Consider the following 27,937-nt stretch of genomic DNA (forward strand, 5'->3'; position numbering starts at 1 on the left):
GCCGGAGAACAGAGCAGCGATCTATTACTGCTGGTTCCTAAATGGACACCTAAAGGTGGAGAGGTGAAGCTGTGAGCCATTTGACCCAGAGGAAAACATCTCACTGACTGTTTGGGATTTAGTGCACTTTTCATCGCCAATTGGTGGAAGAAGACTATGAACTTTTAAAAGTGTGGAGCACTGCTGTGATTAATGTTATACTGATTGCTATTTATGACAATTGTTGTTTATGAACATACAATAGCTAGCGCTCAAGGTTAGTTATATTCACTATTCTTACATAAGCACTGGGTAATGTGCATTGGTTGCAAGCGTTTTTAGCACATTTTTGTTTTAAATTTATCAGTTGCAGACATTCCTGCTCCCTCTGTTTCTTTCATGTGGTTTGATAAGTAGAGCCTCCTTGATCCCTGTCTGAAGCTGCTGCGGGTTGAATATTAACTCATAAGCTGCCAGAAATCTTTCAGTTTATTTTAAAAGAAATGTTTGTGTGTGTGTGTATATATATATATATATATATTTTTTCTTTTTTTTTGGCATAAAAATTGCATTATATATATTTATATATATAAAATTATATATTATTTTATGTTTACATGAATGTGTATGCTTGTATTGTATTTTGACTCGGTTTGGAAGAACATATATTTCTTCCAGACCTTGCCTTTACTATTGAGACACAGACCGATGAAACACTTCTCCAGTCTGTTCTCATTTTGTTGCTGTCACTTTGCTGGGGTTGGGAGGGAGTGAAGGAGGAAGCTAGCTAAGGATGAGCACAGAGTTTGTGATCACACCCTGTAGGAAAGGAAAAGGGAACGTGCTCGTGCTCTGAAGACTCATCTGCCAAGGTGGCAGATGGGAAATGTAGTCTTAGCATAGGGCTGATGGCAGGGAGCAATGAGGAGGCTCTGTGGAGCATAGGGATGCACAGAAGTGCTGTTTTTGAAAACTAACAAAGTTCAACAGAAGGTACACACAAGGGTTGTGACAAGAATTCAAATGTAAGTTGATTCCAGAGGTCATGTGTGCTTCCATGCTGCATGTTACATCCTAAATATGGGTGTAACATGGGGAGAAAGGTGAACTTATCCTTTAAATCCTCAATTCACATTTAGATACTTCTAATATGGTCATAGCACTCTTCCTGCTTAGCTCTAATGATTTTTATAATGTGTGGAGATGAGTTCATGGCATAGAGAGAGATTACACTTTCTTTTTTCATGTTAGAAGATGTATTCTAGACTGGATCTATTCCTGGTAGATAAGCATACGTTACTACTAAACTGCAAAGGTTAAGTAGGGTTGATTATCTAGCTTGATCATGCATCTCCATCGATCTTTTTTACTAATCTTAACTCTTCAAATCCACTATTTGGAGGTTGAATTCTGCCCTTCTTGCCAGCTTGACCCATAGAGAACAGATCCAGACCGAGATTATCACCTAGAAGAAGCCATCCGTTCTAAAAGTAACATCACTGGGCTGACAGTTGGCAATACATCCACAAATTTGAATTATATGCAGAAAACATCATGGTCTTCCTAATGAATCTCTTACAGTCCCTGCATGCTTTACAAAAGCTTCTTCAAAAGTTTCAGCATATCTCCCTTTGTAAAATCAACAAATCCAAATTTCATATGCTCCTGGTAAACATGAACCCTCAACCCAAAGCCACCATATCTGGACTATTCTTGTTCTCCTGCTCACCCGCCTGTTCATTACAATATCTTACAATAAAACTAACTGTCCTGATCTCTAATGTACTAATGGCAACCTAGACTACTATTTAGCAGAAATTTCTGCCCTGTGTTAGAATTTGATGAATACACAAGCATGCATTGTGAGAAGAATTGCGGTGACTAAAAATTTCATCCTCCCCTACATTTTGCATCTGTTCTGAGCATTGCCCATCCCCTTTTTGCTACTACACATTCAGAATCTTCCAAGGGTCATAACTGACTATATTCGGGGAAACAAAACAGCCTCATATTTTTAAAAGAAACTCTAATACTCTAAAATCCCCAACCGAACGGAAAACTCCAAACCTAGCCAAATACCGTAAATCAACAATGATGGACTAAGCAAAACAGCTTACTTCCACTAAATTGTGGAAACAAATTGAACTTAATGTGTTTTCCATCAACCCAAAACTGTTGCTGGGTGCCACATTATGGGTCACAACACTTCCAAATTCTACATGGACCCTATTACTGCTATGCTATGGGTGTAAAAAAAAAAGCACATGCAACTGCTACATAAGCTATATTGTAAATTATTTTTTTTTTAAATTACCTTTCATTTTCAGTATGCAGCTGCTACTAATTTTCTGTAAAATTCAATGCATTATGGCAACCTGGAGGCCTTCTTTACAGAACTACCGCAGAAATGTTATTTCCTGCTTGATTGATTGGCTTACTGATTTTCTGAGAAGTCTGCTCAAAGATACAAGTAAACATTTAGGCATCCACTGCAATAGGAATTACATTTTTGGTAAAATATTCCCTAAGGGTTAATCACTTCTAAAGGGATGCAGACAATGCAACTTTCTTCATTAGAACAATGAAAGTGCATCAGCTGAATAGACTAAACACAAACACTTTTGTTCAGGAACCAGATTTTTAGGGGAATAGAAGAACATACTGATTTTTATTAAAAGCAGAAACAGGAAGGACTTTTTTATGAACAAAAGTGGAGTTACTCTTTAAAAAATTGAAGCAATAGATATAAAGATGATTAGAAAAATATATTCTGTTGATATTCTTAAGTAATTTGCCAAACTCTGCACCACCTATGCGACCCCCCCCCCCTCCCCCCAACAGGATTTCTACAAGTATCTTTGTTTCCATTAATTTCTACATTTTTATGGTTTAAGGACAATCCCAACATTAGAGGTTTCCTTTCAGTTCCCAATAAATTCGACCCAACCTGAAAGAGATTACCCTCATGTACAAGCTTCTTGTTAACTCTGGAGTGTAAAACTACCCTCCATGGTGAGGTGGGAATAAAAGATTTAAACTTTATTCTAACTATCCAGCAATGGTACTATACAATGTGATGGCTGCAAGGTGTATAATCCAGTGGGAATCTGTTCAAAAAGATTTTACATGGATGGTAATACACCCCACAAATGTTTGTTACAGTTTCTTCCTTGCACTCCCCTTCAATTCATAACCTCAATAGCCTCCATTTATTTCACTCCTGTTGTTGCTCTCATACTTGGGGATTGGGATTTTCTTGTCCACACTTTGATTGTGGTAAGATTGTGGTAAGATTGTCAATAGCAAGACTATGGAAACAAAATAAATGTCCCCAGTTAGACACGGTGATACAGATTCTTTATACGCATGCCCACTTCGAATGTTTATTTGCCAATACAATTGTAAAAGACTGAAAAGATTTGCCTTACTGGCTTCCAACAGATTTATAGTTTGTTGACGCAATTATGCTAAAGTTACCTCTTTAATTTAACCTTAATATTTTGATCTGCTTTTCAATATTCAAATGGTAATTTGGCTACAGTATGAGGTACATGCCCCTAATTTCAGATGTATTGTAGAATGATAACTGGTTGCTTTTGATAATATTTTGGCTTATTAAGCCAAAATATTATACATTGTATAACAAGAACACCCCATTCTGTGTGAAATCACCATACTAACTTTTCTATGTACAGTATATTCTATATTCAAATAAAAATGTTTTGATGAAGCCAATTGAACAAACACAATTCTGGGTAAAAACTCTTATGATACATTTAATAGAAGGAATGAGTCAACTAACATTTACTGAAAAGCAAATACCTAACCACATCAAATGATTGCATAATTTGCAAATCCTTTAAGCTAGGATATTGTATTCTTGAACTATTCAGCAGAAAAGATTATTGCTTTACTGTATGTGTAGTAATTCCAGCATATTGACATCACAGCTTTGTTCAATGATAGAGCTTCTGTGTGAAATGGCATGTCCACACAGATGATTTGGAATCGATGGTGCATTAGCAGTAGTGGAACAGTTCTTCTGAAAATATCTCTTAAAAATGTTATATTCTTAACAACTGTATATTGTTAAATATGTTATATTCTTCATTTTTAGCATAATCTTCAGCAATGTCATGTTTGTATAGTTTAAAAAAAGTTATGCACATTGAAGTGAAGTAAAATCCAGGTGTGTGAATGGAAAAACATCTCTCCTGTTCAATTATATACAGTACATTGCAAGGATTACTAGCAAATGTAGTGTATAGAACTAACCATCATAGCAGCAAGCTGAGTTTGGCCTCAAAAAGTACATATAAGATTTATTTTAATAGGCTTAGAATGTGTTACCAATTTAGGGCCTTCAACTTGCATGCAAGGGGATGTTCTACAATATGCCATACAGTTGGCGCAATGTAATTTGCTTTGTGCATAGTTTAGTGAGAGAGCAAACCAGTTAAAGAACCAGGAATAGAGGATGCTATGAAATTCTGACTGAACTGACTGACTAATGCAGGCCATAGATGGGTCGAAAATCGGCCGATTTTTCTTTTAAAAAAACGAACAATCGGTCGTTCAAGTGGCCGACGTTACCACCAATGGTAAAAAAAATCGGCCGATTTTCATCCCGTCTACAGCCGGCAAAAAGTGTCCCTGCAGAGAGCTCTGCTATTTCTGACAGTTCTCTGACAGTTCCTTCACATTTACAGCGGTTGAAACATTGTATCTATTTGTTTCCATTTAGGATACAGATGTTTTTATTCGGAAACAAATAGATATAATGTTTCAACTGCTGTAAATGTGAAGGAACTGTCAGAGAACTGTCAGAAATAGCGGAGCTCTCTGCAGAGACACTTTTTGCTGGACTGGAATTCTTCTTATTTTCATCCTTCTTCTTCTTCTTCTTCTTCTTCTTCTTCTTCTTCTTCTTCTTCATCCTCATCCTCTTCTTCTTCTTCTTCTTCATCCTCATCCTCACCCTCTTCTTCATCCTCATCCTCTTCTTCTTCTTAATCCTCATCCTCTTCTTCATCCTCATCCTCTTCTTCTTCTTCTTCTTCCTCATCCTCTTCTTCATCCCCATCTTCTTCTTCTTCCTCATCCTCTTCTTCTTCATCTTCATCCTCATCCTCATCCTCTTCTTCTTCATCATCATCCTCATCCTCTTCTTCTTCTTCTTCTTCATCCTCATCCTCTTCTTCTTCTTCTTCTTCTTCTTCATCCTCATCCTCTTCTTCTTCATCCTCATCCTCTTCTTCTTCTTCTTCATCCTCATCTTCTTCTTCTTCTTCTTCTTCTTCCTCATCTTCTTCTTCTTCTTCTTCTTCATCCACATCTTCTTCATCCTCATCCTCTTCTTCTTCTTCCTCATCCTCTTCTTCATCCTCATCTTCTTCCTCTTCTTCATCCTCTTCTTCATCCTCTTCCTCTTCTTCATTTTCTTCTTTTTGTCTTCCTCTTGCAGGTCACTGCTCATGCGCAGATTTTTTATCGGTAAAAAATCGGCCGATTAGCCCATTAATGCCGCGAAAATCGGCCGATTTTTTTCCAACTTTACCAAAAAAAAAAAAGGCTAAAATCGGCCGACCAAATCGCCCACTAACGATCCGAAAATCGGCCGATTTTATTTTCGGCCGACAAATCGGCCGATTTTCGACCCGTCTATGGCCTGCATAACACCCTTCTAGTTTGTTAGTTGGCTTCTCTGTAGACAAAGGAGTAGGGGATAATTAGGAGCTGTTCAGTGACTCACAAGCTGCTTGTCTTCTGCTTTTCCTATCTTCCGGAGTGTTCCAGAACTTATGCAGGCCATAGATGGGTCGAAAATCGGCCAATTTTTCGGCTGAAAATAAAATCGGCCGATTTTCGGATCGTTAGTGGGCTATTTGGTCGGCCGTTTTTCGGTATTTTGGCCGTTTTTTTTTTCTGTAAAGTTGGAAAAAAATCGGCCGATTTTGTCGATCGGCCGATTTTCGCGGCAATTAGTGGGCAAATCGGCCGATTTTTTGCAGTGACCTGCACGAGGAAGACAAAAAGAAGAAAAAGAAGAAGAGGAAGAGGATGAAGAAGAGGATGAAGAAGAAGAAGAGGAAGAAGAAGAGGATGAAGAAGAAGAGGATGAGGAAGAGGAAGAAGAAGAAGAAGAGGATGAGGATGATGAAGAAGAAGAGGATGAAGAAGAAGAAGAGGATGAGGATGAGGAAGAAGAAGAGGAAGAAGAAGAAGAAGAGGATGAGGATGAAGAAGAAGAGGATGAGGAAGAAGAAGAGGAAGAAGAGGATGATGAAGAAGAAGAGGATGAGGATGAAGAAGAAGAGGATGAGGATGAAGAAGAAGAAGAGGGTGAGGGTGAGGAAGAAGAAGAAGAAGAAGAGGATGAGGATGAAGAAGAAGAGGATGATGAAGAAGAAGAAGAAGAAGAAGAAGAAGAGGATGAGGATGAAGAAGAAGAAGAAGAAGAAGAAGAGGATGAGGATGAGGATGTAGAAGAAGAGGGTGAGGATGTAGAAGAAGAGGATGAGGATGAAGAAGAAGAGGATGAGGAAGAAGAAGAGGATGAGGATGAGGAAGAAGAAGAAGAGGATGAGGATGAAGAAGAAGAGGATGAGGAAGAAGAAGAGGAAGAAGAGGATGATGAAGAAGAAGAGGATGAGGATGAAGAAGAAGAGGATGAGGATGAAGAAGAAGAAGAAGAAGAGGATGAGGGTGAGGAAGAAGAAGAGGATGAGGATGAAGAAGAAGAGGATGAAGAAGAAGAAGAAGAAGAAGAAGAAGAGGATGAGGATGATGATGAAGAAGAAGAAGAGGATGAGGATGAGGATGTAGAAGAAGAGGGTGAGGATGTAGAAGAAGAGGATGAGGATGAAGAAGAAGAGGATGAGGAAGAAGAAGAGGATGAGGATGAGGAAGAGGAAGAAGAGGAGGATGAGGATGAAGAAGAAGAAGTGGATGAGGATGAGGAAGAAGAGGAGGTTAAGGATGAAGAAGAAGAAGAGGATGAGGATGAAGAAGAGGATGAGGATGATGAAGAAGAAGAGGACGAGGATGAGGAAGAAGAAGAAGAAGAAGAGGATGAGGATGTAGTAGAAGAAGAAGAGGATGAGGATGATGAAGAAGAAGAAGAAGAAGAAGAAGAAGAGGATGAGGAAGAAGAAGAAGAAGAAGAAGAGGAGGAGGATGAGGATGAAGAAGAGGATGAGGATGATGAAGAAGAAGAGGATGAGGATGAAGAAGAAGAGGATGAGGATGAAGAAGAGGATGAGGATGAAGATGATGAAGAAGAAGAGGATGAGGATGAAGAAGAAGAGGATGAGGATGAAGAAGAAGAATGTAAATGTCAAAGAACTGTCAGAGAACTGTCAGAAATAGCGGAGCTCTCTGCAGAGACACCTTTTGCTGGACTGGAATTCTTCTTATTTTCATCCTACTTCTTCTTCTTCTTCTTCTTCATCCTCATCCTCTTCTTCTTCTTCATCCTCATCCTCTTATTCTTCTTCTTCTTCATCCTCATCCTCTTCTTCTTATTCTTCTTCTTCTTCATCCTCATCCTCTTCTTCTTCTTCTTCTTCTTATTCATCCTCATCCTCTTCTTCTTCTTCTTCTTCTTCTTCTTCTTCTTCATCCTCATCCTCTTCTTCTTCTTCTTCTTCATCCTCACCCTCTTCTTCTTCCTCATCCTCACCCTCTTCTTCTTCCTCATCCTCATCCTCTTCTTCCTCATCCTCATCCTCTTCTTCTTCATCCTCATCCTCTTCTTCTTCATCCTCATCCTCTTCTTCTTCTTCTTCATCCTCATCCTCTTCTTCTTCTTCTTCTTCATCCTCATCCTCTTCTTCTTCTTCTTCTTCATCCTCATCCTCTTCTTCTTCATCCTCATCCTCTTCTTCTTCTTCATCCTCATCCTCTTCTTCTTCATCATCCTCATCCTCTTCTTCTTCTTCATCCTCATCCTCTTCTTCATCCTCATCCTCTTCTTCATCCTCATCCTCTTCTTCGTCCTCATCCTCTTCTTCTTCTTCATCATCCTCATCCTCTTTTTCTCCTTCTTCTTCTTCATCCTCATCCTCTTCTTCATCCTCATCCTCTTCTTCTTCATCCTCATCCTCTTCTTCATCCTCATCCTCTTCTTCTTCATCCTCATCCTCTTCTTCATCCTCTTCTTCTTCCTCTTCTTCTTCTTCATCCTCTTCTTCATCCTCATCCTCATCCTCTTCTTCTTTTTCTTCTTTTTGTCTTCCTCTTGCAGGTCACTGCTCATGCGCAGATTTTTTATCAGTAAAAAATCGGCCGATTTGCCCACTAATTGCCGCGAAAATCGGCCGTTCGGCAAAATCGGCCGATTTTTTTCCAACTTTACCAAAAAAAAAAACGGCCAAAATACCGAAAAACGGCCGACCAAATCGCCCACTAACGATCCGAAAATCGGCCGATTTTATTTTCGGCCGACAAATCGGCCGATTTTCGACCCATCTATGGCCTGCATAAGCAATGAAAATAGAGAGTGTTTAGTAAGAGAAAACTGTCGCTGTAGATATTGTAGAGAATTTTCAGTAATAGAAAACTATGTTCACTGTAAATACTGTAGAGAATTTTCAGTAATAGGCAGGGGCGGACTGACAACTCATGGGGCCCCCAGGCAATAGGGGATCATGGGCCACCGTGTCCTTGCCCAAACTCAAAAAAGCCTATGAAAAAGGTACCAGGGCATCTCATGGGGTCCCCTACTGGGCAGTGCTCGAGTTTCTAAATGGTCAGTCCGCCACTGGTAATAGTAAAATATGCTCACTATAGATACTCAGTCATTGGTATCATGCATTTAATGTTTGGCAATTAATTAAATCACAATTGCAAAGTCTGCTTATTAGATCTGAGCTCCTTCCAACCTGCAAATATGGCTCCATATAAGTAGCTGAAGATGTACCTATAAGCAGTAAAGTTAGGTCATAAACTTTCCTTACGCAGTCTTCCAAACGCAATGTCTAGGCAAGGTTGGCATCATGCTTCATTTAGCGAGACCTTGGGGAATACAGAGAAGGCCAAATATTGCCAGAAGATGTTCCTGCACTTGACTGAAGTGTCTTCTCAAATAATTTGGGATGCTTATCATTTCCTTGTAAACTAGCTCAAAATATTCTCTTATCTCTGTCTTCAACCTACATTGATTAGGCAAGGATGGCATCATACTCCTTTTGGCAAGATCTTGGAGAATGCAGAGCAGCCCAAATATTGCCAGAAGATGCCCCTGCATTTGACTGGTGTGTCTTATTACTAAATTTTGGGTGCTTATCGTTCTCCATGTGTCTAGCTGGAAACATAGTAATATCATGCCCGGCAATGTGAAAAACATGGGTAAGGCAAGTACATAACTTTTTCCCATACAATTACAGCCTTAAACAGCCTGGAGATCTACATAATCCACAAGGCAACCAATGCAGGAGTATAGGGCCCTGTAGATGTTCAGGGGGGTCAGCTATAACCTTCAATGCTCATATATTATAGAAAAATTTAATATTTGGCAAAAAATAATAAATGCACCCACTTTTGCAAGAAAAAAAAGTGTGCATTTTTCTTTTTTGCATTTGAGCCTGAAAAACTTTGCAACCATGACCAGTGGAATGTGGCTGCAGTGCTCTGTAGACTTTCCCTTCAGCTATTGAGCCGGGGAAAGTACCAGTGGATGGCAGCTTCCTGTGAAGGAATGATACGACTGTGTGGGTGGAGCCACACACAGCTGCACTTATTTAACATTTGACAGGATGCCGTAGGAAGAAGAACCCCACATTCCTGTAAAGGGGGATTTGGGGTGGAGGGCTGTACATGCTGACCAAGGTTCATTTTATACCCTAGACTTGGATATAACATAAAACATGGTCAGAAAGATGAAGTTATCTTTCTAAATCAGGGTCAGATCTACACGCCTTAAGTCAGCCATCTCATCCAGTTCAGCAGGGAACTGTCGAGATCTATAGGCAGGATGATTGTGCCCAATTTGATTGTTGTAACATTGGGTACAACCAGCCTGTCTGATTTTTCATGCAATTATTGCCAGCAGCTATAACCGCAAACAATAATCTTTGTGCTCTCCCAGAAGAGACACCCCCCCCCCGCACACCCTGCGCCCCCCACCTAGCAAACACAATAGTGCTGTGAGAGTGATTCCCCCATCAACACTAACTGTGTTGATGGGAATCAAGCAATTTTCTTTCTCACAAGGTTGCAGGAAAGAAAATTGCATCATCTATGGCTGGCTTTCCTGTCACTGCACATGGATAGAAACACCTATAAACAGTTGGCCGTTGATTTACTAAAGACAAATAAGCTGTGGTGCACACGATAAGATGATGGAGGTCAGCAGAGCTTAATTTCATTCATTAAATGAATGAATTGTAAAGTGAAAATTCCTTTTCAAAGTGAACAGCCTGTTTGCCTTCAGTAAATTAATCTCTTGGAGTATGATGAAGCAGGTCATGCCAGTGCAGACAATGCAAATGAGGTGTCTTCACTGTACTTACTGAAATTTGTATCAATATCAATCAAATTTATGTCCAAGGGGCAAAGCAGCTATCTTGCTTACAGCCCCATTCTGCCTTAATCCATCTCTACATATATGCATGGAAAAGGCCAGTTTAAATATTAACATTATAATTATGATGATAATAAATGACTATTCCTGTAAATAAAGTTGCACTGGAACAGTAGACATCTTTCATTCTAGATATACACTTATATATTCTTCTATTTTTCAGTAAAGCAACTGACAGAAATGCATATATAAAGTATGAAAAAGGGAAAATAACCATTACTTTGACAAAACATTTGTAAATCATCATATATGCAGGAGTCCGAAAATGAAAACCCAATCACTTCCACAGGCTGTCAGTCTTTCATTCAAGGCTAAGATGCAGCAAAATGTTCTAGTCTGAACACAATGATGTGCAGTAAATCTAGACTCATGCTCATAATTCACTCATCCACACTAAAGTACTTAGAGAGGAAGAAGACAGGATCCTGCGGATAGAGTCCTGCAAATAAATTCACGACACAATCCTCATTTCATATTGTCATTCTGTTCTACCTGTACATAAATGTGATAACATTTTTTGGGAATTTCATATGCTAGAGAACACTTGATACATGCCAAAGAAACTCATTTTCTTTTAGCTTTCAAATTATTTTTCCAGAAGTCACTAAGCATGCCTTCAATATAATTGCTATGTTTTACTGAAAAGTAATAAACTGCATCATCCAGCTGAAATAATGAGTAAACCTATTTTTCAACAATTTGAAATATTTCCTAGGTACAGTATCTCAGAATATAAACAGCAGTCACAGCACTTATACCATGCCCCTAGGGGCCCACAAGTCACTTAAGAATTGTGAATCAAGTAATGTTTGAAGTAACTACTCTAGACATTTTTATGTAATTAAATAATGATGATGTTACGTTGTGATGATATCACTCTCATCTTGATCACTTTTTTTCACCAAGGTCCATTGCATGGCTCTTGCTAAGGATGTTTTCTTAATGTCTAAATCTGAATTACAGGAAAATTGCTAAATGCACAAATTAAATAAATATATAGGATCTTTTCTACCTGCCAAAGGATTTATATTTCTGTTTATTAAATTCTGAGATTCACAAGATTTTGCTACATAACTCGGCCACGTCTTGCAAGGCAGGGACCTGATTTTTTTTTTTTTAATTTAGTTAAGTAACACTTGCAACTCTTGTCTCTACCCCAGTCAGTGACTGGAAAGTGAAAGGAGAATAAGTAACCTGATGAGCTGATGCTCTCGCCTACTATGTTGTTTTTGTATATTAAAAGTTTACGCCCAAGAACAAAAATATAATATATGGCTCTTACCAGTTCTTAAATGTGGTGACTGCATTAGTTTAAATTTTTTAAGGGTAGGCAGTTTCTGCACGTACAGAAGCATACCTTGTGACCCATTTAGAAATCCAATGTTTTTTTCCCGTGCAATAAACTGAAACTTCAAATCATGTTAGTGGTTTTATAGCTATCTTCTGTGAACAAAAAACATGTCACCCTATGTAGTGGAGGTTAGAAGTGGGGAAGATAATAGTAGTCCAAATCCAGAGAGCTGCATAGAGATGTCCTATGACAGGAAGTGTGCAGGATCACCAAGTGAAAATAGGTAAATATAACTGAAACTAAATTAAAGAAGCTGCCACTTCTAAAGACTGGTAAGTTCAAATACTGTAAATTCCATTTTTGATTTTGGGTTTAGATAATCTTTTAGAAGGACAACATATTATTATACATATAATATAGCAAATGCAGTAATTCCATGAGATGCTAGAAATACAGAAAATGTTACATTGCCAATGTATCAAACTTTGGTAAAACATAATTTCTTGACACAGCTCATAACATGCCAATGATATCATGCACTGAAATATTTCTTTTAAATGGTATGTTTAGTGGTTTTGTACAAAATCCCCATCTATACTATAGGAAGGACTAAAAAATATATAGAAATATTATTTTTTTTAGCAAGGTAAATATGGAATTTAAAGAGTCTAGTCATACAAAATGTGCATAGCCATTCAACTGGTGAAACTAGCATTAGCTTGTTGTTTGTGTCCTACTGAGATTTTTCTTTTCTTTCTTGGATGTGTAATTGGAAATTAGATCAAATCTCCCCAAAGTCATGGGAACTCTCATTTTAGACAGTTGCCAGCAGCAGTTTTTTGCCCATTTGAGGATTTCCCCACAACTCTTGTTCTCATGACAACCATAATGTTTTCATTTACTTTCTATCTCAGTAACCGTAGTCACCAGGACAAATAGAGGGGTGTTTCTGCTCAGTGAGGACACTGACCTCAATGAAAACTTGGTAGAATGCCTAAATGTTTTCTACTTTATCCAAAACTAAAAAAAAAAAGTTTTGTCTTTACAAAAACTTTAATGTTTAGTTTTGTGACAGAATATGGAGCTTTAGGTTCCTTTATTATGTATTAAAGTATCTCAGTTTGCTTCTTTGATGGAATAAATCTGTTGCGTACACAACTTAATTACTTATTAGTAAAGATTCTTCCCTCCTTAAAAGGCTTAGTGTAAAGTTCCATTCAAACGCCACCTCAAGCAAGTCGTCCTTATGTGCTGTTACTTTAGCTAATTTGGGAATCCTTTGTCATTTATTAAATAATTTTTATTTATAATATTTAAATATTTGTAGCTATGAATATTTAAACAATGTAAACTTTAAAATACAATTCAATTAAAATTGATGCAAATAACCTTTTTAGAAATTAAATGATTATTTTATTAAAGTTAACTCTGCCACTTGAGTTTAAGATTTAACTGGCTCACTAAACTAGAATATAAGGTTATGCATTGTTTCAATAAAAAAAAAAAAATCAAGAGGTATCACAAAGTTTATACTTTTAACATATTTGTTTTCTCATGCAAGGTATGCTTTACTAAACCGAGGCCCTGTTCAGTAACACAATGCAAAATATTACATTGCTGAAATAAAATGGAATTGTCAGTAAAATTATAGGAAGGGAGTCCGCTAGAGTAATTTAGTAACGTCAGTGCATTTTGGGGGCTCTCAAGTCCCTTTTTATCAGGGCTTAAAATAGTGGAGAGGATTATTGAAGTTGATAATGATAAAAATGACTCTGTTCGAATTGTTAGGGATATTGCAAGGTTTGATATAGAGGCTTGCTATAGTCACCATCCCCTGAAACATGTTGTATATATTTTATAACTTCCACTGATATAAAAATAATTTATTAGACTTACTTGGAACCTATTTGGCTATCTCATACTTTTGTCTTGCTGGCTATTGACTGTCCACAGATCCACCTGAACTTGATGATACTCAAATTGTTGCCTTACCTTCTAAAACCTTCCTCCCAACCCTGAGAGCAAAGTGCCTATCTAGGGTCCATTGCTCCATCAACACTTTCATCCCCAAATAGAATTAAGGAACACATCTACTTGTAAGGGGTTTAAGGTCATTTTTATTAAGGTGGTTACTGGTGTTAGCAATGGGCTAAGCCCCTGTTATTGTGGAAAGTTTAGGCTGTGCTGACAGCAGTCAGAACTTGGTAAATATTTCAGGTGCAATTTTTTTTATTTTACTTATTACTAAATTTGTTATACAGTTGTGACCAAAATTATTCAACCCCCAATGCTGTAAAGGGGTTTAGGGACTATAGTGTACATTTGGAATTGTATTCAGAATCAAATCCTACAAGGACGTTGTAACTACCCAAATGCAACTAAAATGACATCAATTGTTTATGTAATACAGTAGTAAATGGTTCTTATGTGGTTTCTTCATTGCCACAATTATTCAACCCCTTAAAGACTACCACTCTGAAGAACAGAGGTTCATACAGGTGCTTTCCATCAGGTATTGAAAACACCTGTGGATGTCACCGAGCAGCAATCAAGCATAATAAGCACCAATTAGGCAGCTTTAAAATGACTGTGATACTCAGCTCCTTCTAGACATTTACTGGTGTGGTTACAAACATGGTGAAGGCAAGAGAATGGTCCAGGAAGACAAGAGAAGAGGTGATTTCTCTTCACAGGAAGGGCAATGGCTATAAGAAGATTGCAAAGATGTTAAACATACCAAGAGACACCTTAGGAAGCATCATTCGCAAATTCAAGGCAAAGGGCACTGTTGAAACGCTACCTGGTCGTGGCAGAAAGAAGATGCTGACTTCGACTGCTGTGCGCTACCTGAAGCGTAGAGTGGAGAGAAGTCCCCGTGTGACTGCTGAGGAACTGAGAAAAGATTTGTCAGATGTGGGTACAGAAGTTTCAGCCCAGACAATAAGACGCACACTGCGTAATGAAGGCCTCCGTGCCAGAACTCCCAGGCGTACCCCCTTGCTGTCTCCAAAGAATAAGAAGAGTCGACTGCAGTATGCCAAAAGCCATGTGGACAAACCACAAAAGTTGTGGGATAGTGTTCTGTGGACTGATGAAACAAAATTAGAACTGTTTGGGCCCATGGATCAACGCTATGTTTGGAGGAGGAAGAACAAGGCCTATGATGAAAAGAACACCTTGCCTACTGTGAAGCATGGTGGAGGGTCAATCATGCTTTGGGGCTGTTTTGCTTCTGCAGGTACAGGGAAGCTTCAGCGTGTGCAAGGTACCATGAATTCTCTTCAGTACCAGGAGATATTGGATGGAAACGTGATGCAGTCCGTCACACACCTGAGGCTTGGGAGACGTTGGACCTTTCAACAGGACAATGATCCCAAGCATACCTCCAAGTCCACTAGAGCATGGTTGCAGAGGAAAGGCTGGAACATTTTGGAGTGGCCATCGCAGTCACCAGACTTAAATCCGATTGAGAACCTCTGGTGGGACTTAAAGAAAGCAGTTGCAGTGCGCAAGCCTAAGAATGTGACTGAACTGGAGGCCTTTGCCCATGAAGAATGGGCGAAGATACCCGTAGATCGCTGCAAGACACTTGTGTCAAGCTATGCTTCACGTTTAAAAGCTGTTATAACTGTAAAAGGATGCTGTACTAAGTACTAAGATTGAATGTCACTTGGGGGTTGAATAAAACTGATAATGCTGTGAGCACAGAAAAGACATTTGTGGTTATTTCATTATAACTGTTATGTTATATTTGTCTGACCTACAAGTGCCTCTTTAATGTAAATGTAAGCAAGATGACTGAATGATCAAAAGCAATGTCAAACTGGCCAAAACACTCAATTTCAGTGGGGGTTGAATAATTTTGGTCACAACTGTATAGTATTTATCAAATAGAAGTGTTGAAAAACATTTTATTGTTTGCTGAATTTGCTGAACTGATCCGACAAAGAAGTTTAGCAGTTGGAATATTTTGGACTGTACAATCAAGTTTTTATTTTTTATTGGGCAGTCTGTTTAATAAAAGTAATACCGTACAGGCTACAGATTTAGCTTCATTGTTCCAGACCCCTTGTGTACTAATTGCAATAAACTAATAGAAATTGTAGGAGGGATGAAGCTATTTTTCTGGCAGAGTCCTTTAAAGGTCTTAAGACATCTTCCTCCATCATTTTTGTTTCCTTCCAGATTTATGCCTTAACTTTACTTGACATTCTATTGTGATTCCCTTTTGAAAATTTGTAGTACTTTTGACCTTTTTACATGCATGAAATGGCACACAAAGTACTTACAAAGATATGGCTCAAGTAACAATCTTTCCAATACTGTGCCTGCTTGTAAACCATTACCTGTAACTCTGAGTCTGTCAGCACCAATTGTGATTTCATCCTCATCCGCTGAAAACAACATCTTTCCATCCTCATTTGACTTTACTTCAAATCTCTTACACTGGGCTTCTACAGCATTTGCACCTGCATTGCAAAGAGTAAAAATATAATATAACATTTATTTATTCTGTACATCTAATATGAGCCTTATTTGTAAAAATGCAAAGATAACATTACAAGTAACATTTTTAATAATGTTCTTTAACATGCAAGGAAATAATAGCTTTGGGTGGCACCATTTTGTAACAATCCTTTTAAGTGAAACCTTACGTGACTGAATTCTAAAACCTAGAAACAATAAAAGAACACACACATTAACAAATTGCTTTTATCATTTTTGTATTTTGCTGTAGTTTTCACAGACCTACAAATAAATTGTAAATGATTGCTCCCAATATCTTGAAGGATTTGTATTTAAAAAATACAAACATTATAAATTACATAAGGTGATTTATTAAATCTGAAATAAAGAAAATCAGGGCTGTTGCACAAAATGCATACTTGTTGGGTAAAAAAATAGGGAAAATGTTTGAGCAATGATTTAACTTTGCACCAGTTTTCAAGAGTGTACTCAACATCTTTAATTTATGAAAAAAAACATATTTGTTAGGTGCTTCAACTGCAGGAAATATTAAATAAGCAAAAATAACTGAGACACCTCATGAGTGTGTGTTAACTAACTTGCTAACTATGCTAAAAAGTATTAGATTTCTAGCAATCACCTCAGTTGAGTAACAATAACCTCAGATAATGAGTAACTACAGAAAGTACTGAGATTTTAATTGATCCCATCACTGAGTGTATGGTGCTGTTAGTTTTCAGGGGGGTTCAGCTTCTAAAAACTAGTGTGATTACTGTAAGTTACTTTAACAAATAAAACCCCTCTTACAGTGCAGAATCACCCATTGATGAACTCACCCTGCCTGAACATTTAACACCTAAATCCTAAAATAAACTTCCTTGACACTTTCCTTGGTGAAACAAGTATATAAAACCTATTAAACATTTTGTTTCAGTTGACTAAACACGCTCCAAGTGCATCAAAACAAAAGATGTAAAGCCTTTTTTTTGTTTTTCAGAAAGCAACAACAGTCTGAGTAGTAAAGCCTCCCAACATGCTGTGGAGAAGTAGCCTTGCTCTATGAAAGTAGTGGTTTAACTGCAGAGATTCAACACACTACCTGCTGAACAGGGGCGGACTGACCATTGCCCGAGAGCCCAGAGTCAGTGGGGGCCCCATGAGAGGTTCAGTCCATTCTGAGAGGTGCCCACAGCTTTAGAGGAGGTTTAAGGTGGGAGGAGGCAGTGAATCATGACATTCCTGCCAGCGGTGATGCAGCGCTGGGAGAGGAGGACTCAGAGGGACTTGTGCTGGCCGGGATGACAGAGTGATGGTACAGCCATGGGGATGAGGGCAACGGCAGACACTCTGGTCACCTCTCCTCCCGGGGAATTCAAAGGAGGGGCAGGGCCACAGTCCACATCCCTGCTGTGAAGGACTGCAGGTCGATACTGAAGAGCACCAGAGGCGGCCGAGTCCACTTTGGAGCAAGCAGCAGGTCAGCGATCACAAGCCTAGCATCTCAGTGTGTGCACTCTGCTTTATCCTAATCTGTACCAGCCAGGTACTAGCACTCAGTGTATAGCACTCACTAAGTGATATTCCCTATATATAACACTGATATCTGTACACTGAGTGCTATTCCCTATATATAACACTGATATTTGTACACTGAGTGATATTCCCTATATATAACAGTGATATCTGTACTACTGATGGGCCTAACACTCCCCTGTTCAGTTCGCTGTCAAACATCCGAACCTACAGACTGTTCGACTGCGAACTTCAAACACAAACCAGACAACTGAGCAGTATCTTACTGCATCTGACTATGTGATAAGATACCGTTCAGTTACTAAAATACTGTATTAGTTATATTATTAAGTAATTCGGATATTTAGCAGTGAAACATTCATTAATGTTTCAGCTGTCAGTGGGATTCCACGCTGACAGCTGAATGTCAAAATAATTGTTCCTTCGGGTCTGGTATACATTTTAAGGGGAAATCCCATTCCAAAATTAACCTGAACCATGCCAGGCCACATGCCCTCAACATGGGGGGTTCTTTGGGGCGGGGTGATGGAAACAAGGGCCTCTTCCCCACAACCGTGGCCTGTGGCTGTGGAGGTCTGCAGGGGGCTTATTGGAATCTGGAAGCCCTCTTTTACAGGAGGGCAGCCAGATCCTGACCCCCTCCCATGTGAATGAGTATGCAGTACGTGGTACTGCTACCCAGTCACAAAAAAAAAACAGTCTTTGGCAAGTCCTTTATTAAAAATGAAAATGTTAAAAATGTTCCCTGAAGTAGATCTAACGTCAATCACTTTGCCCGTCACCACCACTACCCGAAAAAAGAAAAAACCTCTCCACTCACAACGTCGGCTCCCGTTGTGCCCGCGATGACAGTTCTTATATACTGTCATGATGTCACAATGGGACAGGGTTTCAACTCACCCCCTTGTGAAGTCATAACACACTGTGATTGATCAAAGCATTGCACCTGAGCTGTGATCAGGTGCATTGATTTGACCAATCGCAATGCACTGTCAGGGAGCAGTGCATGGTTGGGCACGGTGGGCGAACAGCCTGCCGAACGCCAGTACCGTTCGTGTGTTCACAGTTCAGTGTGCAGATATCAGCATTATACATAGGTACTAGCATTCATTGTATAGAGATGTGTTATATAGAGAGAATAGCACTTAGTGAGTGCCAGGGATGGATTGCCCAACAGCAGCAGAGGCAGTTATAAGCACCAATATCCCTGCATGGTTTTCCATGAAGCAACTGCAAGCTACTTCTCCTCCTCTCCCTCCTATGGCTTTCAGCTGCTTCATGGTAAGCCATACAGGTTAATTGGTGCTTGTAATCCCCCTTACCCTCATCACTGCACCAGTCATCCTTCACTTTCCATCAGATTCCCCCTGCTCTCTTTACCCCCCTGTGTGCTCCCCTGACCCCCCCCCCCCCCCCGTAGCACTGAGAACATCCTCTCCTGTCGGCTGCTGTGGGGGATGTGTCAGCATGGAGAGCATGCTGAGTGCAGTTTATATTTTCCCAAAAAGCAAGGTGCATAGGTGTGAATAAACAGAGAAAGAACTGAATCACTGCAGAGAGGCTGCTGCCTTCTGGCAGAGATTAAAGCTCCTTCTCTGCAGCATGCTGGCAGGGGAAAGCCATTTCTGTTCAGGCCGAGGCCAGTTACTAATGCAAACAAATGGTAAGATTTTTGATAAACCTAGAATGTATGCAGGTTATTTAAACTGAAAATTCACTTGGGCTTCAGCCATGCCAATGTTGTTTTTTGCAGTTTTTACATTCCACCCACTAGCACATATACAGTTTTTATCTACATTCAGTGCATGAATCTGGTGATAAGTGGAACAGTTGCCAGTATGCGTATGTCATTTCCCAGCTATAGTGTCATAGATGATCACCTGTGCAGTACCATGGCAACTGCAGATCTAAATATGAGCTAAGATGGCAACATGGGGAGTCACAGCATGAAAAAATTTCCAAGGTGAGTAAATCTGTAATTTCTGAATATTCAAGGCCATCTAGCAGGGATAAAAATGCACTTAAGCCTCACTAATCCTAACAATTAGAAAGCCTTTAACTGTTAACCTCCCCTCTAACACAAGATCCCTAAAGTTACCCATAATTGTAACCCAACCTTTACACATAATAAACCCTATCATATCATGCCAGTCTCTCTGCAATAAAAGCATGCTGGTCCTGTACCAAATCCTGACCAGAACAAGATCCTGCCACGAGAATAAACTGATTTGGGCTACATCACAACTGGTAATGCCTTTCATTTACTTACTGTGTGCTCATATTACAATCTGTGCAGAATAAATAAGCATTGGTATTTATCATGCTGTCTGATGCCTAAGCTTCAATCTTCATGAAAGTGAAAACACTTTATCCCATTATATTAAATATCCATACCTGAACATTATTGGTTGTTGCATGTGATGCAGTGCATGCAATAATAATTTGCAGCAGGACCCTGTGAATTTTATTTATGGGTGAAATTATCCTTGAAAAAACAAATTTTGTAATATTACAGTTACATGTTTATAATGCACATCAGATATGCACAATGCATATTTGAAGGTTTTATATTACATTGTATAGTACAATCTCTATTGTGTTTATAGAAAATGAATCACTTTTATTTTTATTTACTGTAAGTGTGCAAATTACATGCTCAATGTACTGTGCTAAGTGAATTTGCAGCATTTAATTCCAGAGGTGCAAACAGAGGTTAGCATGGTATCGATCTATACAGAACAGATATACATTACACAGATTACTCAATGCAGTCATTATGGTTAACATGATGGCACTAACTGTTTTGTAAAGCAGATGCTCTTACAGAAGATGAACAGGAACATTGTAAACTGGACAACACTCAAGAGCCAGCTCAAATTAACGAGGCATTTTTATGAGGGTATTAACACAGCAATATTCTTCAAATGGAAGGATTTGTGAGTTGATACATATCCTGTATTTTTAGAGTCAGAATTAATAGGCAATGAATAAGAAATGGAAGCAATGGACCTGCCAACTAAGTCACTGGCAATGTACAATTATTAAAAAAAAGTGATTCTCAAAATTATCCTCCAGCTCATTGAAGATGAGGAATATGATGGAAATCAAGTTGGACTGGAAAAACTGCTGACCTCTCCATGGAAAAGCCTTATTCTTCCAGGTTTTTACAGACCTTTTAAAAACTTTAAAATCTCCTGCATATATAACAATCTGGCGCAGATCAAAATCTCCCTGCTGTGAAATTAAAAGACAATCAGCCAGCTCAGCCAAGGACTTCTGGCCCCACAAAGCCATGCTCAGTTATATATATAATGAACATGTATAGAAGGAGCACAGTATAGCATAGAATAATTTACCAGTATTTTTAAATCCCCTCCATCAACATGCTAATAAAATGCAATAATAAAACCTTTCGACTTTCGTTACATTCTTCATTTTGGCCTGTGATGCCATCACTAGGTCTTTTCTATGCAATACAAGCAGATCATGGCTGGTGAGAGGGGCCAGTAGGGTGCTGTGGAAAACTTCCTGAAAACATCACAGCACCCTGCTTTAGACTAATCTGAAAGCGTGTTAGGTCCTTGGAAAACTGTTTTGCATGAAAACTACCTTAGGTAATATCCACATGTGACACTGAGCCTACATATTTAAAAGAACTGAAATTCAATGAAGGAAACGGGTGGGCCAGGGACAGTTCATTTAGAGAGGAAAGGGCTAGAATAACCCATAAGCTCCAGTGCCTCCTGGCCATTAAAGGGCTTTCAGATGTCAGGAGAAGGGGTGAGGTTTGTGATCATGTGATAGCCATGATTTGCTGTCACAGAGGTTACATAATCAGAAAGCTCTTGATCGCAAGTAGAGATCAGGAGCTTTCCATTAGCCGCCGGTAACTGTGCTGAGAGTGTGCACAGTTCTGTTTTTCTTTGGGTACGCATATATGTGGACTCTCTGTGTTAAGGCCCACCCGCCAAGAGGCCACATATAACAAGAAGTTAAGCTGGGCATCCACCAGTCAGGAAATGAGGAAGGCTCTTTCTGACTTGCTGTAGCTTTTAATGTACACAACTGTGCATTAAGAAGTAAGAATAAACATAATCTAGCTGATCAGGCATAGGATTCCAGCATTCTGTGGTTTTTTTTTGTATGAGTGCACGTTTTTTTGGCTGGAAAAGAACAAAACTTTATTTTTTCCAACTTAAGCATGTATTTTTAACAGTTTTTTTGTACAGTGGGCTACCAAAGAACACTACAGAAAAAGGAAGAGATACAGAACATAAAATCATACAGTGCTTCTGGTCAAACTAGTACATTGGTAAGCATTTCCTACTAATGTAGTAAATTACAGCAGACAGAAGCAATCCAGGTATATGCAACACTGTGAACAGTTCAAGACATTAACCGTAGGTGTACAAGTGGTAAAGGAGACTGCAAAGGTTCATACCCTGGTCATAGGTCCATAGGAAGGAAGTAGTTTGACAGTAATAGCAGGGTTAAGCAATAAGATGAAGTAACAGGACATGTCTATGGTGCTGATAAAGAGTTTGAAATTTAGATTTATGGTGTGCTGACTGCCTTTAATTTCCTACTGAGCATGTATTTCCCATTTTATTTTCTCCTAATTTTTTGAGTCCTTTTGAAAGCAGTGTTAATTAGAATGGGACAAAAGCAAAAGTAGATAGGAGGAAAAATAAGAAAAATTGGGTGGATTTTACTTGTGATGGGGGAAGTTGTAAAATATCTTTTCATGGGGTATGATGAGGGACGGGCTCAGCTAGGGGGGTTTGGGATGGAGGAAGTAGAGCCTAAAAAAAGAAAGAATGAACTAAATTTAACAGAAAAACAAATACTAATATAGCAATAACAAGCCAGAAAATAGCACATGCCATTTAGTAAACTGTGGAATGAACTGTGAATTATGACTAGTATCGTGGTAGGCAGGGAAAGAGAGAGAAAAGAGACAAAGGAGAACAGGACAGTGAAAGCATAGCTTGAAAAAACATACAGTGAAAGGTACACATATTACTCTATTCGAGAGTCACAAATATTGGACTGAAAATTTTCCTATCAACTTTTTTCACTAAAAAAATGATATTTGTGCTTGTATTACATTTGCATTTTATTTTAAACTACAATTAAAGGCTCTGGAAAATCTAGTGCTAGTTCATTTTGACACAGATGGAGAAATAGTAATTATGAAAGATTTCATTTCTGGCAGTGATAATGATAAATTAAATTTAGTTTCCAAGTCAGAGCTCTATAATTTGCCCTTGCAAAGTGTAATTGTTTGGTGAAATTTAATATGTAGAAAGTGTCTTTTATTCCGAACTATTTTTCAGTCTATAAATACATATCTTTATAAACGTGCAGTGGCTTTTAAACATTTTTCATATTTTAAGTAGCATTTAATGTCACTTCACCAACAGTTTACTTCATCTATAACAGATGTTATAGCTGTTTGTATCCAACTTTTTTTAACATGTTCACCTGTAAACCTTTAACCTCCCTAGCGGTATGATTATGTCCATATTTTTGTGCTCAAAGCGGTACATTTTTTGCATGGAAATATGTATTTTTTTTATTGTAGGCCTGTGATTTTTAGGAATAACTCACTGAAATCTGTCCAAACAAGAGTCTAGTAAACATCCCGGGTAGGATAACACTTGAAACACGAAATCATAAATTATAATTTAGTAAATAATCATAAAAAATAATAATATAATAATACATTTAATTCAATAATATAATCAAACCAAAAACACTGAAATTTGAAATATAGCGCCAAGTTCGCACATTACTGAGCAAAGTCACAAAATCGTTTTCAGTGTCTGATGACAAATTTCCCCACGAATCATTATCACTCAATTCTGCAAGTGGTTCTGATTTACTATCGCTGTTCTCTAGCTGGTCTAAAACTGCTTTTGACCTAAAGGGACACTTTTTGGACACCATGGATGTTTCCAAAGAACAGTAAAAATGCAGGCAGGGCACAGGACAACGCACTAGGGACAAAATGTATGTGAAATGGTTTGATACAGTAATGTTTTACTATGTGATTTTAGTGATTTTAGTGAATGTCACTTTTTGTCATTTTCAAATTTCCCGCCGTTCCGTCCCCCGTACGTCCCGAGGCTCGCAGGGGACAGAACCCAGATGATAGAGGCCGGCATCCGCCGGATTACATTGCCGGGGACACTGCAGGAGGGACATCGCGGGAGTGCAGGACAAGGCAAGTGATCGAGGGATCGCGGAGCAGCGCCGCATGGTAAGCCCAAGTGTAGCTCGGGGGGTTACTGCTTGTGGTACTGAAACTTTACCCAGAGCTACACTTGGGAATGCCGCCAGGGAGGTTAATATTGGCATGTTTCCTGAGTTGAGCAGCCAGATGTTCTACTTCAATGGCATTCAGGAGGGGATAGAAATACTGTCTAGTGCTCCTGATGAGTGGAAAAACCTCAGATGTCCACTCACTGACACAAATTCCAGCCATGGAAAAGGCATAGAGAAGTTGTGGCCATTTAAAAAAATCTAGGAACAGACCCAAAGCTGTGTAATGTTCCACAGAATTGAATGCTTTTTCTACATCCATACTCCACAATCCTAGTGACCACCTGGTTATGGGAGGCTTGTGAATTCATGAACAAACATTGCATGGTAAGTTACTTGCTTTACTGGATATTAAGACAGTTTGATCCAGGTATATAATGTTTGGATAACTTGATTAAGCCTGAGGAAAAAAGGATTTTCACTAAACTGTTAACATCATTTTGTATTAAAGATATATAGGTTTTTAGGATATCAGTTCAAGAGGGTATTTATTTGACTTATGTATAATAATGATAAGTGCCTTAGACATAGATGGGGAATGTATATTATATTTTTTCATTTAAAACCAAGAGGTGAGGGGTAAATGTCTCTGTGTAGGTGGTATAACTAAATGTGTAAGCCATCAGTGTGGGGGCCTTGTCCTGGGCAAAACTGGACATTGCTGTCTGGATCTCCATAAGAATAAAAGGCACCTCCAGCATAGCAATTTATTTGGGGGCCCATTGTGGCAAAGAAACAAATTGTAGATGTTCGGAGATTTCTTAAGTTGTGTGGTTGGACTTAGAGGGGTAAAGCTGCTGGTAAAAGGAGAGAGACAAAAACTTGAAGCACCTATAATCATAGGTCTATAATCAGGGAGCTGCAAGGAGAACAGAGAGCAATTACCATGAACTGTAAAAGCACACACAAGAGGGTGCAAACTCCTTCTGCATTACCTCCATAAAATGTATTTAAACCATAAAGACAAATGCATACTTACAAACCTTTAAAAATAGCAGGTATAAAAGATAAATGTTTTAGCCTTGGACAATGTGTTCCATCTTGGAACCGTCTGATCGGAAAGCTAACACATTTCGGGAGTCAAGCCCCCTTCCTCAGAGCTGAACCAACTAAGTGTCCTGTCTGCCCTTAAATGTCCAAGGGTCACCAACAGTCCTCCCCTCTATCAATGGGCCAGTGGGCAGGGTCAGGACTTATCTGCCCCTTATATCTTGCAAAACAACAGAGGATATATATATATATTTATTTATTTATTACAGGTACTTATATAGCGCCATCAATTTACACAGAACTTTACATATATATTGTACATTCACATCAGTCCCTAACCCTCAAGGGGTGTACAACGTAAAGTCCCTAACTTACATTCATACACATACTAGGGACAATTTAGACAGGATCCAATTAACCTACCAGCATATCTTTAGAGTGTGGGAGGAAACCGGAGTACCCGGAGGAACCCCACGCAGGCACAGGGAGAACATGCAAACTCCAGGCAGGTGATGCTGTAGCTGGGATTCGAACCAATGACCCTAGTACTGCAAGGCGGAAGTGCTAACCATCTAGCCACTGTGCTGCCCATATATATATATATATTGTGACAGGAAGTCAGGAAGAACTAAAGGATGTGTCCAGGATGGGAGGTATGTTTGTCACAGGTTCATGCTTTATACTGACTGTTTCTTCTTTGGTGCTGTGTAGTGAGCCTTTCTGGCTCACTGATGATTTAATGAGCTCAGGTGTAGTGAGTTAAGGGCTCTGGGCTCTATAAAACTCCCAGGCTGCTTAGGGAAGATGCTCTAACCTGGAACCAGTTTGCTGTGCAGGACAGACTTGGGAGCAACCAAACCATCCTGTGGTGAGAGATAATCTGTGTGATCTTAGACTGTGTGAACACCCTGTGTCTGAGCAGCGATAGGCTGTATTCAGACAGCTAGATAGGTAACCTGTGTTTGTAGTTAGACGCCCAGTGTGGCAAGGCTTTATTTTCTGTCTGTATTTTTTTTTGCTGTTTTGACTATATGCACCGTGTGTTCGCCAGACTTGTAAATAAAGCACAACTTTTCACCAAGATCCTGCTGTCATGCTGAGCCTCTTTCATGGTGTTCTGACCCATCCAGGGGGTCAAGCACAACCCACTACTGGGCTAATCCCTCACAATATATATATATATATATATATATATATATATATATATATATACATATATATATATGAAACAACTCATCTAGATAGCAAAGGTGTACTCAGGGGCGGACTGACAACTCATGGGGCTTCCGGGCAATAGGGGATCATGGGGCCCGTGTCCTCACCCACACTCAAACCACACCTAATAAAGCCAATGAAAGGTACCAGGGGCATCTCACGGGGCCCCCTACTGACCCCGACCCTCGGGCAGTGCCCGAGTACCCGAATGGTCAGTCCGCCCCTATGTCTTGACAAAAATGAAGAACAAACCATTTTTGTCAAGACATAGCAGTACACTTTTGCTATTTTGATGAGTTGTTCCTTTTTTTGTAATATATATACCCTTTGTTGTTCTGTAGGATATAAGGGGCAGATAGGTCCTGACCCTGCCAAATGGCCCAGTGACAGAGGGGAGGACTGTTGGTGACCTTTGGCCATTTAAGGGCAGACAGGACACTTGGTTGGTTCAGCTCTGAGGAAGGGAACTTGACTCCTGAAATGCGGGACCATGCTTTAACACCATATTAAAATCTCCCAAACAAAATACTTTAACTCCAAGCTAGAAGGACATGAAGACCATCCCATCCTTCACAACGTACATATAAGGGGGGGGGCAAAAAAGGACAATATTAACAGTAGGAGCCCCCCAAAAAAGTACCATATAGGAAAACATATTGTTCCTGCTGGTCCAACTCCACATGATATATAAAATAATTCCCCCCTCCGAGAAAGTGCTGGGTCACACCAGTCTTTTGCATCTTAAGAAAAGAAAGAAAGAATAGAGGAACATTTAATTTTATAATCCCTACCTACAGTATTCCACCTAATCAAGAAAAGGGATCCCACGAAAAACTACAGTACAAGATGAACAAATATGTATTTGCCTGTAAACAGACCCTAACTCCTTTGTGTTTTCCATTAAAATAATTGAAACACAGTAAAACACTTGTCAACACACTTTGTTGCGCATATTGACACGTCATTATTCATCATGATACACATCGACTTGCATTATTGCAAGTTTGTGTTGGCTAATGTGCATTATAATGCATTTGTGTGTGTTTCTATTGATTCCAATGAAAATGAATCAGGAAAAACATTTCAAAAATGTATTTAAATGCTAACAAAATATATATTTTAGCAAAACAAATTTATTTATTTTTATTAATTGAAATACTTACTATACCTTCACACATAATTGGGAATCATGAAGTGCAATTTCCATATTGTTTTATTTCATTCATCACCATAAGTGAAAATTCACTTTGAAAATGAACATGCCATACTTTTTTAGTAAATCAGGGTCAAAAGTATAGACAAAAAAACTTTACTTTTCTGTAACCTCTGTACAATTTTGTGAGTATAAAAATAAACTGTTAAAAAATGTTTTGATTCCTTGAAACTGTAGGACATAGATTAACAACCCATGTGCCACAATATTTTCGGTGTCGCAGCAGCATTAATGATGCATTTCCCAAAATGACCCACCAGCCCCCAGCTCCCAGCAAGTGTTATGTCCATTTAAAAGGAAGTATGTCGCAAGCTAGGACAATTGAAAAAATCTGTGGGCTTCT

General features: G+C 39.0%; 1 protein-coding gene across 8 annotated transcripts in view; it reads right to left on the bottom strand.

The window, feature by feature from the left end:
* Positions 1-27,937, bottom strand: part of SGCZ (sarcoglycan zeta) — a 1,110,583-nt gene that overhangs the window by 61,562 nt on the left and 1,021,084 nt on the right. For all 8 annotated transcript variants that reach the window (XM_089669298.1, XM_089669301.1, XM_089669297.1 and 5 more), the window contains one exon: positions 16,199-16,321. In XM_089669298.1, coding sequence (XP_089525424.1) covers positions 16,199-16,321 — 123 coding nt within the window. The remainder of the gene's footprint in view (positions 1-16,198; positions 16,322-27,937) is intronic.

The sequence above is a fragment of the Staurois parvus genome, unplaced genomic scaffold, assembly GCF_062004578.1.
Source record: "Staurois parvus isolate SC_StPar_1 unplaced genomic scaffold, SC_StPar_1.0 ptg000071l, whole genome shotgun sequence".
In the NCBI taxonomy this organism is placed as follows: domain Eukaryota; kingdom Metazoa; phylum Chordata; class Amphibia; order Anura; family Ranidae; genus Staurois; species Staurois parvus.